Here is a 13,868-nt window from a genome sequence, read left to right as displayed (position 1 = left end):
CAACTGGCGAATACATCTGCCTTCAGTGCAGGCATTTGCAGTGGTATGGCCTTTGTCTAAGAAGCAAGTGTGGCATGATGTGTTGTCCTTGTCCTGTGCAATTGGGTCTTTCTATACTGGTTCCTTAAAAAGCAAAGTTTATGTCCCCCAAGTTTAACATGAAAAGAAATAGTTGACAATTCCTGCTAGAGAAAAGTATGTGAGAACTCTTATTAAAATATTCCAATGTTATAAACAGTTAAGAATTAAAAGAGGAGATAGGACAGTGTAAATGTTTATGAGCCAGCGTATTTTCCAGCCAGATATTCATTCTGGTAAAGCATCAAGGTGCGACAGAAGATGCTAGGAAGTTACATTAAAAGCAACAACATATAAATCATACTTAAGTAACAGGAGTGCAAGGACAGTGACTAGGATAGAGTTGATTTTATGAGGAGAAATGTAATCATGAAAATGTGGATTACACATCAGGGCGGCAGGTCTAGACCAGTGGTTCTCAAAGTATGGGTCGCGACGCCTTGGGTTGTCATGTAAAGAGCAGAGGGATGGATCATAAAATAAAACAACAAGGGCTTATTAACACACATTTATGTCGTATTTGACGAAAACTTTGTGAAAGTGTTTGGAAGATATGTCAATAAGGAAGCCACATCTAAGAAGCAAAATAGAATACATTGGAAAGTAGGTTAGCATATTCTGGTTTCTCATCTCGCAGGTACGATACTTTACAAAGTGGCCGCTATCGACTGGTTTTCAGTCAAATCATATTTTTTTTCCAATTGTCTAGGGATTTTTTTTTTTTTTTTTTTTTTTTTTTTTTGAGGGTGGTACATATACGGTAGTGAGGAAAGAGGAGGTTGCAATGAAAAGGCTCCCCAAAAAATGGGCAGCATCTTCACAACGTTTGATGCACACTGGTCTAGATGACCAACAGCGCATCTATTTTAGGTCTTATGAAAGTCTGAATTATGTTCTGGTAGTTAGGTGATCCACGGTCCATTTATTTTAGGGCTTAGCATGAAAATACAAATTATGGTTTGTTCTGTCGCCCATTTCTTAAAACTTCATCATGAAAATGAAGATCAACTTCCTGCAGATGTTCAGTTTATTTGAGGACTCGTCATATTTATTTAACTCTTTAGGGAAAATAATAGACTGATGAGAAGTTTTATCTGAAAGCCTTTATCCAAACATTGGTAGCTGTTGTGTCATTTCCTGATGCTGTATACCGGCCATCAGCTTGATTCCTTCATGAAACCTGTTGCTTCAAGTCAGACTATCACCTAACCAGCTGAGCTTTCTCTAATCCAGAATTGTTTATGTTACAGAGTTACCAGGATCAGCTGGGGAAGCTGAGACAAGAACTGGAGGCTGGGCAGGAGATGAGGCGCCAGCTGGAAGAAGTAAGTGTGAGCTGTTACCATGGTTACAGTTTGTACGTGTGTATTTGTTTACACTGCATGTGGGCAGCACCCAGTGGCAGTGGTATACACAATATAAACAATACACAATAAAATTACAATTTACAATACAATTATACTATACACAACACAATTATGGGGGAGAGGTGCCTTATTTGTACCATTTTACACATTTTATTTTTTCCAATTTTATCTGACAAATGTTGAATCATTTCAATAGTGACATCTTAATTCCTGGTATGTGGGGAGGATTTTCCTAAAAAGAAAAGTTTACTTCAAGTTAACATAAAGTCATGACGTTCAGTTTTCTAAATGTCTGCAATGAGTACAAATTAGGCAACTGGTTTCCTAAATTGTACCACATACACCAGGGCATCAAAGTTCTTGCTGAGGATGGTGTGTCCATCAAGCAATAGCAATACTGGCCTTTCTTTGGGAGGATGGACGGAGGAAATGAATTGTTGCATCCATTTGACGAACAATTCAGAGTTGATGTAGCCAGTTTCTGAAACTGTAATAAAAATGACTTGTGGAGCACCAACAGACAGATCATATTCATGGGAGGAGCATATTGACCAGATGCACTGGCACATCATTGCATTCACTCCTTTTTTCTGCTCGATATCACACCCACTTCTTTCTTGCCTTTCCTCGCTACGATTTTCTGTGTCTTCTGTACTCTGGAGAAGCCACTTTCGTCCACATTGAAAATTCTCGTGGATTCCAATTTGTATCTTCCACTGTTTTCCAGCAGATCGAAGAATTCATAGACACGTTCCTTGTTGTACTCTTTCGCTCGAGCCATGGATGTTGCCTCTGTCTGCCTACACAATTTGGGATGCCTCTTCAGATAGGCTGTGCATAATACCATTTCTTCAATGCTTGGTCCTTTTCACGATTGAAATTAAGTGGCAGTCCATTTCTCTGAGCTACATCAAAAGCAAGTTTCCTAACATCTGTTGGAGTTAATCCAAATATCATTTATTCAAACTTTAGAATGTGATTTTCAAGTTCATTTTCAATTTCTGCCGAAAATACTGCGGTTCTTCCAAACGATTTAACATCTCCAATAGCATTTACGTTTTTGTTTTTCGCATGTTTTAGTATTGTAGGCTTGGGCACATTGCACATTCGGGCACATTCATTTATTGCATGATCGCCATTCATATATGCAGCAACAGCAAGATTTTTGCCATTCTGGAATTAATGTAAAATGCAATTATAATTTGTTACAAAGGAAGAAACTTGAAAACGCCAGAACAAGAAATGTGGAAATTATTCGATTAAATTCTAAATGCATAATTTATTGTGTTTATGCTATTTTGTCACAGTAATTTTTATTATTTGTAATGAACGTCTGACATGACTATTTTAAATTCAGAATTGAATGTGTTTTATTTCCTAAAATAAAAATTATAGTATTATATTCATATTAGAATGATTAGAAGTTAATAAATTATAATTGCTGATTTAAATTAGGTATATTTTTCTTCATACGTCACTATAATTTCATACATTTATAATGAAAGTTCCCTATGTTGTACCGGTACATTATAGCAAACTGAAGCCGGTACAAAATACGCAACCTCGCCATGTTTTCTTTGTTAAATTCTTGCTGCTTAACGGTTCCTAACAGAAGTCTGTAACTTAATGACAGTTACAATATATAAATGTATTTTTAAATAATATATAGCATTGTGGACTTCCACTTAGCTTTCGGAAGTAATTGTTGTAGCCAGGTAGCGCAGAAACTAGATTGAAAGTACCTAAACCAAGTTTTCTCACTTCACAACCCACAGCCTTCGTCTCTCATAAAATGACATATTTGTAGATGTAGTTCACAATGTTTGACGTAGATGACAACACTTATCAAGGAACTAATTTTCAAGACGATGGTACAATTTAGGCAACGGTACAAATTACGCAACTCTCCCCTACAATACTTAATACAGTTATAAGTTATACTCAACACAATAAGAATACTACTATAGTACGTTGGCTTCTCTAACCGAGCCGTTATGTCTACCCATGCTTTCTGACCTAGATGTGCTCTATACAGTGACGTTATTCCACTTTTCCTACGTCTGTTCTCCAAAGTTTCCCATTTCAGTTCTTTTATCGTATCGCTTCCATCTTCTCTTTTACCTTTAACCTTTACGAGGGAGTTTACGAGCTCCATTCAGTCTTTGCACATTTTAATAATGATAAAAGGAATATTAGTTATAATATTATTAGTATTATAAAATCATCGTCATCATCATCATAGTCATGTTTCTATTCCAGTTATCGACATCTGAGGTTCTTCTCAACCAGATTTGTTTTTAATTGCAGAGTAAGGAGGAAGCACTGCGGGCTCTGCGAGAAGAACTGCAAGCGAAGGGGGAGGAACTGAAGAAAATGGCGGACGAACTGCAAGCGGAGCGCCAGAAGACAGCAGTAAGTGTGAGCTGTTGCCATGGTTACAGTTACTGAGCAATGATTGATACAAACTGTTACAACAGAGATTGCGACCAGCTGCAGTTGGAGAGCAAACTTAATTTGAGTTTTCAGACTAGAACTGCCACCACTATCACTACTGCTACTACTAGTCTACTACTACTAATAGGGTGCTGTCGCTACTACTGACATGACTGTAGTTATGGCTACTGTTATTACTACTGACATTACTGTAGTTATGTCTACTGTCACTACTACTGACATTACTGTAGTTATGTCTACTGTCACTACTACTGACATTACTGCAGTCATGGGTACTGTCACTACTACTGACATTCCTGTAGTTATGGCTACTGTCACTACTACTGACATTACTGTAGTTATGTCTACTGTCACTACTACTGACATTACTGTAGTCATGGGTACTGTCACTACTACTGACATTCCTGTAGTTATGGCTACTGTCACTACTACTGACATTCCTGTAGTTATGGCTACTGTCACTACTACTGACATTCCTGTAGTCATGGGTACTGTCACTACTACTGACATTACTGTAGTCATGGGTACTGTCACTACTACTGACATTACTGTAGTTATGTCTACTGTCACTACTACTGACATTACTGTAGTCATGGGTACTGTCACTACTACTGACATTACTGTAGTTATGTCTACTGTCACTACTACTGACATTACTGTAGTCATGGGTACTGTCACTACTACTGACATTACTGTAGTTATGTCTACTGTCACTACTACTGACATTACTGTAGTCATGGATACTGTCACTACTACTGACATTACTGTAGTTATGTCTACTGTCACTACTACTGACATTACTGTAGTCATGGGTACTGTCACTACTACTGACATTACTGTAGTTATGTCTACTGTCACTACTACTGACATTACTGTAGTCATGGGTACTGTCACTACTACTGACATTCCTGTAGTCATGGCTACTGTCACTACTACTGACATTCCTGTAGTTATGGCTACTGTCACTACTACTGACATTCCTGTAGTTATGGCTACTGTCACTACTACTGACATTCCTGTAGTCATGGGTACTGTCACTACTACTGACATTCCTGTAGTTATGGCTACTGTCACTACTACTGACATTCCTGTAGTTATGGCTACTGTCACTACTACTGACATTACTGTAGTCATGGCTACTGTCACTACTACTGACATTACTGTAGTTATGGCTACTGTCACTACTACTGACATTCCTGTAGTTATGGCTACTGTCACTACTACTGACATTCCTGTAGTTATGGCTACTGCCACTACTACTGACATTACTGTAGTTATGGCTACTGTCACTACTACTGACATTCCTGTAGTTATGGCTACTGTCACTACTACTGACATTACTGTAGTCTTGGCTACTGTCACTACTACTGACATTACTGTAGTTATGGCTACTGTCACTACTACTGACATTCCTGTAGTTATGGCTACTGCCACTACTACTGACATTACTGTAGTTATGGCTACTGTCACTACTACTGACATTACTGTAGTTATGTCTACTGTCACTACTACTGTCATCAGCTTCACTCAGCCTAGTGAACTGTCACCTAGCTGACTGAGCTTCCTCTGACCAGATTGTTTTGTCTGCTGCAGGAGCTCAGAGCTGCGGCTGAGGTCGGGGCCAACCTGCAGCAGAAGGACAGCCAAGGCAGGACTGAGCTACACCGGGCAGCGGAGCGGGGGGACACACACAGGGTGCAGCTGCTCCTGGATGCAGGCAGCCTGGTGAACGCCGTGGATCATTATGGCTGCACGCCCTTGTGGCTGGCTGCATGGCAAGGCCGCCAGGATGCGTGCAGGGCGCTGCTGGCTGCCGGGGCGCGGCCGGATGTGAAGGGAGGACCATTTGGCCGCACTGCTCTGCATGTGGCTGCACTCAATGGGCGCCCTGCAGTGTGTGAGCTGCTGCTGGCAGCTGGGGCGCGGCCCAACGAGCCTGATGATGCAGACCAGCGGACTGCACTGCACTGTGCAGCATGTGAGGGCCACGCCCCAGTGGTGCAGCTGCTGTTGCAGCATGGCGCTGAGCGGGGGGCGAGGGATAAGTGGGGACGGACGGCCCTGGACCTGGCGCGTCAGTGCGGGTACACAGAAGTGGGGGCCATGCTGCAGGGCTGAGCAGGCGCAGTGCTGCCAACACGACAGCAATACCATTATACCACAGTAACCAGCGGGAATGTGTTGTGTTGGCATCACTGCTCTGCGTGTAATGCTGTTACTTCATTGCTCTAGGCTGTCGTTACTCTCGTGTTGTGTGGCTTTGTTGTGGTTGGAGCTTGACACGCCACTGATACCTTGTGAATATTATTATTATTATTATTATTATTATTATTATCATTACTGTAATCAATAGTCGATTGTCTTTATAATTTATTATTGTTCAAATTGCTGTACACAATATCCAAATAAAAATATGTTAAAATTGTTTATGTTGGTATCTCTGTTTGTCTAGAACATACAGGATTGTTGTTATTGTGTGATAGTCATACGCCACTGACCCATCAGCATCTCATCTGGACTATTTCAACCATAGTATGTCGCCTCGCCCTGTTCGATAACATTGATACGCCACTGACTTCCGTTACTGCTCCTGGTCCTCACACGCACATCAATACTGCGGCTAATTTTTATTCGCAATATGAGAAGAAAAGCATTTCTGTTGGCATCACTGTTCCTGCACGAACTCTACATCCACGCCTAGAAACTTGTAGCGTCCATGAAGTACGCCACTGATAACTGTTTACCGCCCTGTACTTTGTGACCGCCATATTGTGAAAGGGGTAAAGACGTGAGGCTAGAATTTAGCCTATATCTCGTGATATGGGAAGAGGAAAACTTACCTACTAGGCCTAAGAAAACCCTGTCCATAGTCGAAGGCGATTCCCTGTACACCCCTGCCTGCGGAATCAAGCATTCACATTTATAATACAGAGCATTGAACACCCCTGAGGTATTTTTTGGTATTCAGTGATCATACATAGCTTACATAATTAACATCAGACGTAATTCAGCCTGATTTATTGTTTCCATTCACCTCCACTGCCGACGTCAGTATGTGGTACGGACATCAGTTTCTTCCGAGTGTTTGCCCCCCCTCCACCCCCACAACACGAGAACGAATCTGGGACTGAAAACTCACGGTCTTGAAGGAACTTAGTCCTGTAACTAACAAGTTAGGCCTCTTCGCAAAATATTAGGCCTGCCTATAGCCTACGTATATTTTCCAGTTCCACTTCCAGTTTGTAATTTGGTAGGCCTGCAACTTCTGTTCTATGATATCTCACTTAAGAGTTCGGTTACTTGCTTATGGCTTCTACACAACTCCTTAATGCCCACTATTGTTGGCAGCTGATTAAGGTCGTTCCTGATGTGAGTTACAAGTAAGGTTGTCAGGTGTCCTGTATTGTATGGGGTGTCCAATATTTGAGATCGGATAAACTTGTCAGATATGAAAACCACTGGGACACCAAACATGCCGTAGGCTATTTATTGTTTAAGAGACACTTATAAACAGAACAGCCTACAGTCTACAGTCCGCCACTGCTCAGCCCAACACACCGTCCTTCCACCAGCTCCTTCCAGTGGTTATGGCTTCCTTATTTTCAGTCGTAGCGTACCACGTCTGCATAAGGCCACAAGCGGAGAGAGGAAGACGAAGACCAACGAAAGATGTTCAGATGAGAGGCTGGAACATGTCGTAAGGCCTAAACCATGTTGCTGCTGATGACGACTTACTTTCAAGGGCTGCTTGTGCAATTTCATGACGTTGAGTTTCCGATAATCAGTAGGAAGAATTCCGGTAAAAATTTATGGAAACTGGTTCTGTATAGAATAAGAAGCACCATAAACAGAGTGTACTTACAAATGGATTTTAGAGAACCCGGAGGTTCATTGCAGACGTCACATAAGCCCGCCAATTTAATATTATACTCCCTTCTACGTCTCGTCCTCTCCAAAATTCTTTCTCCCCCAGGCTCAGTTTCCCCCACTCACACACTAACTTGTACGCGTTTCAGTATTCATCCATAGGCCATGGTACGTGCTACATGCTCTGCCCTGTCTAACGTCTGTATTTAATGCTCCTAATTATTTTGTGTGAAGAATAGGCTACAATGCATGTATTTTTGCTTTGCATACCTTTCTCTATTCTGCTGTAACTTTATCCCTCTTATCCCCAGATTTTTTCATAAGCACCTTATTCTCAAACTTAAAAAAAATACTGTCAGAATCACATATTTTTCTTTCTGAGACAAAAAAAAATCATTTTTGTTTCTCAGTGTATAATCAAACGAGCAATTGTTTTGCTGAACAGAAATGCGTCAGTCGTGCATTCTCTTTGCTGCTGGCCTGATTGCTACGTGACACCGTTTTCATGTGTATGACAGTCAGCCCCGCGTCCTGATCTAGTACCAACATCATTCAGAGCGGAATTATTGAGGGCGCCTAAAGTTAGATAACCCATCTTACGCATGTGAAGGCAGGATGTATCCTTGCAAGGCGGAGTTACGTTAGTCCAGGCCTATGTATGTTTAGTCAGCAGTTCGAAGAGAAGTTTGAAGCTCATGAGTGATAGCAATAAAACATCACTCATGAGGCAACTAAGCCAGGAGATAGTGGGGTATGGTGGCCAGGATGATTATGCGGTGCCAGGTGAAGTTTAAATCTTAACTTAAGCAAAGTCCGAGAACATGAACAAAAACGGGAACAATTCCCTGAACAATTGGCGTTCATAAGTGGAGGGTTGTTTAGGTTTGTAAATATTGACTAGAAAAAAATATATATATTTTTCTAATTTTCAAACTCTTTCTTTTTAAATAAAGTTTAACAATTTAGGGCTTAAGAAAATTGAATAAAGGCGAATCTACATCATGAAAGTGTTAACTGAATTATGTGGTAAACATTTCACGCTGATATGCGAAATGAGTTGAGGAAAAGGGCATATGAACTGATATGAAAAAAAGTTCGAAGAAATTGCGTTTTACAAAAATAATACACATATAGCTTATTAAAAGCTGCTGTAAAACAATAGTAGACAATATTAATCGGTTTATTTTACGGCGGTTTACAATTGCCATGGTTACCTAGCGTCTGAATGAGATGAAGGTGATAATGCCAGCCAGATGCACGCCGAACGTTACCCAGCATTTCGTCGTGGATTTTATCAAACCTGCTATGTGACAGACACAACATAATTTTTCAGGAGGGAGAAAAATTTAATTAAAATTTAATGGGCCTACATAAGAATATGTAATAATTTCGTAGAAAACGTTGGTGACTATGGTGAACATAAATGAAATCATAAAGGCTGAGTGTAGGCATGTTAATTTTTTCTTCTTCCAGAAAAATTATTTTCTGTACTCCCACATAGGAGGGTTCATAAAATCGACGATAGCGGATTGCAAAAAACGTCGGAAAGAAACTCAACCAGGATTTGAAATTGTGCATGCTAGTTTCTTTGTCACACATACTGTTACTTCACAGCCATGCCAGTTGATACTTAGGCCATGCCAGTTGATAATTAGGCCAAGCCAGTTGATACTTAGGCCATACCAGTTGATACTTAGGCCATGCCAGTTGATAATTAGGCCATGCCAGTTGATAATTAGGCCATGCCAGTTGATACTTAGGCCATGCCAGTTGATAATTAGACCATTACAGTTGATACTTAGGCCATGCCAGTTGATAATTAGACCATTACAGTTGATACTTAGGCCATGCCGGTTGATACTTAGGCCATGCCAGTTGATAATTAGACCATTACAGTTGATAATTAGGCAATGCCAGTTGATACTTAGACCATTACAGTTGATAATTAGGCCATGCCAGTTGATACTTAGGCCATGCCAGTTGATAATTAGGCCATGCCAGTTGATAATTAGGCCATGCCAGTTGATACTTAGGCCATGCCAGTTGATAATTAGACCATAACAGTTGATACTTAGGCCATGCCGGTTGATACTTAGGCCATGCCAGTTGATACTTAGACCATTACAGTTGATACTTAGGCCATGCCAGTTGATACTTAGGCCATGCCGGTTGATACTTAGGCCATGCCAGTTGATAATTAGACCATTACAGTTGATACTTAGGCCATGCCGGTTGATACTTAGGCCATGCCAGTTGATAATTAGGCCATGCCAGTTGATAATTAGGCCATGCCAGTTGATAATTAGACCATTACAGTTGATACTTAGGCCATGCCGGTTGATACTTAGGCCATGCCAGTTGATAATTAGGCCATGCCAGTTGATAATTAGGCCATGCCAGTTGATAATTAGACCATTACAGTTGATACTTAGGCCATGCCAGTTGATACTTAGGCCATGCCAGTTGATAATTAGACCATTACAGTTGATAATTAGGCAATACCAGTTGATACTTAGGCCATGCCAGTTGATAATTAGGCCATGCCAGTTGATAATTAGGCCATGCCAGTTGATAATTAGACCATTACAGTTGATACTTAGGCCATGCCGGTTGATACTTAGGCCATGCCAGTTGATAATTAGACCATTACAGTTGATAATTAGGCCATGCCAGTTGATACTTAGGCCATGCCAGTTGATAATTAGACCATTACAGTTGATACTTAGGCCATGCCAGTTGATACTTAGGCCATGCCAGTTGATAATTAGACCATTACAGTTGATAATTAGACCATTACAGTTGATACTTAGGCCATGCCGGTTGATACTTAGGCCATGCCAGTTGATACTTAGACCATTACAGTTGATACTTAGGCCATGCCGGTTGATACTTAGACCATTACAGTTGATACTTAGGCCATGCCAGTTGATAATTAGACCATTACAGTTGATACTTAGGCCATGCCAGTTGATAATTAGACCATTACAGTTGATACTTAGGCCATGCCGGTTGATACTTAGGCCATGCCAGTTGATACTTAGACCATTACAGTTGATACTTAGGCCATGCCGGTTGATACTTAGACCATTACAGTTGATACTTAGGCCATGCCAGTTGATAATTAGACCATTACAGTTGATACTTAGGCCATGCCGGTTGATACTTAGGCCATGCCAGTTGATAATTAGACCATTACAGTTGATAATTAGGCCATGCCAGTTGATACTTAGGCCATGCCAGTTGATAATTAGACCATTACAGTTGATACTTAGGCCATGCCAGTTGATAATTAGACCATTACAGTTGATACTTAGGCCATGCCGGTTGATACTTAGACCATTACAGTTGATACTTAGGCCATGCCAGTTGATAATTAGACCATTACAGTTGATACTTAGGCCATGCCGGTTGATACTTAGACCATTACAGTTGATACTTAGGCCATGCCAGTTGATACTTAGACCATGCCAGTTGATAATTAGACCATTACAGTTGATAATTAGGCCATACCAGTTGATACTTAGGCCATGCCAGTTGATAATTAGGCCATGCCAGTTGATAATTAGGCCATGCCAGTTGATAATTAGACCATTACAGTTGATACTTAGGCCATGCCGGTTGATACTTAGGCCATGCCAGTTGATAATTAGGCCATGCCAGTTGATAATTAGGCCATGCCAGTTGATAATTAGACCATTACAGTTGATACTTAGGCCATGCCAGTTGATACTTAGGCCATGCCAGTTGATAATTAGACCATTACAGTTGATAATTAGGCCATACCAGTTGATACTTAGGCCATGCCAGTTGATAATTAGGCCATGCCAGTTGATAATTAGGCCATGCCAGTTGATAATTAGACCATTACAGTTGATACTTAGGCCATGCCGGTTGATACTTAGGCCATGCCAGTTGATAATTAGACCATTACAGTTGATACTTAGGCCATGCCGGTTGATACTTAGGCCATGCCAGTTGATAATTAGGCCATGCCAGTTGATAATTAGGCAATGCCAGTTGATAATTAGACCATTACAGTTGATACTTAGGCCATGCCAGTTGATACTTAGGCCATGCCAGTTGATAATTAGACCATTACAGTTGATAATTAGGCCATACCAGTTGATACTTAGGCCATGCCAGTTGATAATTAGGCCATGCCAGTTGATAATTAGGCCATGCCAGTTGATAATTAGACCATTACAGTTGATACTTAGGCCATGCCGGTTGATACTTAGGCCATGCCAGTTGATAATTAGACCATTACAGTTGATACTTAGGCCATGCCGGTTGATACTTAGGCCATGCCAGTTGATAATTAGGCCATGCCAGTTGATAATTAGGCCATGCCAGTTGATAATTAGACCATTACAGTTGATACTTAGGCCATGCCGGTTGATACTTAGGCCATGCCAGTTGATAATTAGGCCATGCCAGTTGATAATTAGGCCATGCCAGTTGATAATTAGACCATTACAGTTGATACTTAGGCCATGCCAGTTGATACTTAGGCCATGCCAGTTGATAATTAGACCATTACAGTTGATAATTAGGCCATACCAGTTGATACTTAGGCCATGCCAGTTGATAATTAGGCCATGCCAGTTGATAATTAGGCCATGCCAGTTGATAATTAGACCATTACAGTTGATACTTAGGCCATGCCGGTTGATACTTAGGCCATGCCAGTTGATAATTAGACCATTACAGTTGATAATTAGGCCATGCCAGTTGATACTTAGGCCATGCCAGTTGATAATTAGACCATTACAGTTGATACTTAGGCCATGCCAGTTGATACTTAGGCCATGCCAGTTGATAATTAGACCATTACAGTTGATAATTAGACCATTACAGTTGATACTTAGGCCATGCCAGTTGATAATTAGACCATTACAGTTGATACTTAGGCCATGCCGGTTGATACTTAGGCCATGCCAGTTGATACTTAGACCATTACAGTTGATACTTAGGCCATGCCGGTTGATACTTAGACCATTACAGTTGATACTTAGGCCATGCCAGTTGATAATTAGACCATTACAGTTGATACTTAGGCCATGCCGGTTGATACTTAGGCCATGCCAGTTGATAATTAGACCATTACAGTTGATAATTAGGCCATGCCAGTTGATACTTAGGCCATGCCAGTTGATAATTAGACCATTACAGTTGATACTTAGGCCATGCCAGTTGATAATTAGACCATTACAGTTGATACTTAGGCCATGCCGGTTGATACTTAGACCATTACAGTTGATACTTAGGCCATGCCGGTTGATACTTAGACCATTACAGTTGATACTTAGGCCATGCCAGTTGATACTTAGACCATTACAGTTGATACTTAGGCCATACCAGTTGATAATTAGACCATTACAGTTGATACTTAGGCCATGCCGGTTGATACTTAGGCCATGCCAGTTGATAATTAGGCCATGCCAGTTGATAATTAGGCCATGCCGGTTGATACTTAGGCCATGCCAGTTGATAATTAGACCATTACAGTTGATACTTAGGCCATGCCAGTTGATAATTAGACCATTACAGTTGATACTTAGGCCATACCAGTTGATAATTAGACCATTACAGTTGATACTTAGGCCATGCCAGTTGATAATTAGACCATTACAGTTGATACTTAGGCCATACCAGTTGATACTTAGGCCATGCCAGTTGATAATTAGGCCATGCCAGTTGATAATTAGGCCATGCCAGTTGATACTTAGGCCATGCCAGTTGATAATTAGACCATTACAGTTGATACTTAGGCCATGCCATTTGATAATTAGACCATTACAGTTGATACTTAGGCCATGCCAGTTGATAATTAGACCATTACAGTTGATACTTAGGCCATGCCAGTTGATAATTAGACCATTACAGTTGATACTTAGGCCATGCCGGTTGATAATTAGACCATTACAGTTGATACTTAGGCCATGCCAGTTGATAATTAGACCATTACAGTTGATACTTAGGCCATGCCAGTTGATAATTAGACCATTACAGTTGATACTTAGGCCATGCCGGTTGATACTTAGGCCATGCCAGTTGATAATTAGGCCATGCCAGTTGATAATTAGGCCATGCCAGTTGATA

The 13,868-nt window shown here is 40.8% G+C and overlaps 2 protein-coding genes across 3 annotated transcripts in view; both read left to right on the top strand.

Moving 5' to 3' along the window:
• LOC138713020 (26S proteasome non-ATPase regulatory subunit 10-like) overlaps positions 1-6,326 on the top strand; it is a 139,056-nt gene extending 132,730 nt beyond the window's left edge. The window contains exons 4-6 of one of the 2 annotated variants that reach the window (XM_069844706.1): positions 1,329-1,403; positions 3,753-3,857; positions 5,493-6,326. In XM_069844706.1, the coding sequence (XP_069700807.1) occupies positions 1,329-1,403; positions 3,753-3,857; positions 5,493-6,017 (705 nt within the window). In that variant the 3' untranslated portion in view covers positions 6,018-6,326. The remainder of the gene's footprint in view (positions 1-1,328; positions 1,404-3,752; positions 3,858-5,492) is intronic. The other variant, XM_069844711.1, reaches the window with a different exon arrangement.
• The window catches only part of LOC138713138 (ankyrin repeat and death domain-containing protein 1A-like), a 72,523-nt gene that overhangs the window by 28,985 nt on the left and 29,670 nt on the right, over positions 1-13,868 (top strand). The window lies entirely within an intron of this gene.

This window comes from Periplaneta americana, chromosome 2 (assembly GCF_040183065.1).
Source record: "Periplaneta americana isolate PAMFEO1 chromosome 2, P.americana_PAMFEO1_priV1, whole genome shotgun sequence".
NCBI lineage: Eukaryota > Metazoa > Arthropoda > Insecta > Blattodea > Blattidae > Periplaneta > Periplaneta americana.
Note: the sequence above shows the minus strand (reverse complement) of the source record. Positions and strands in the feature narration are given on the sequence as shown.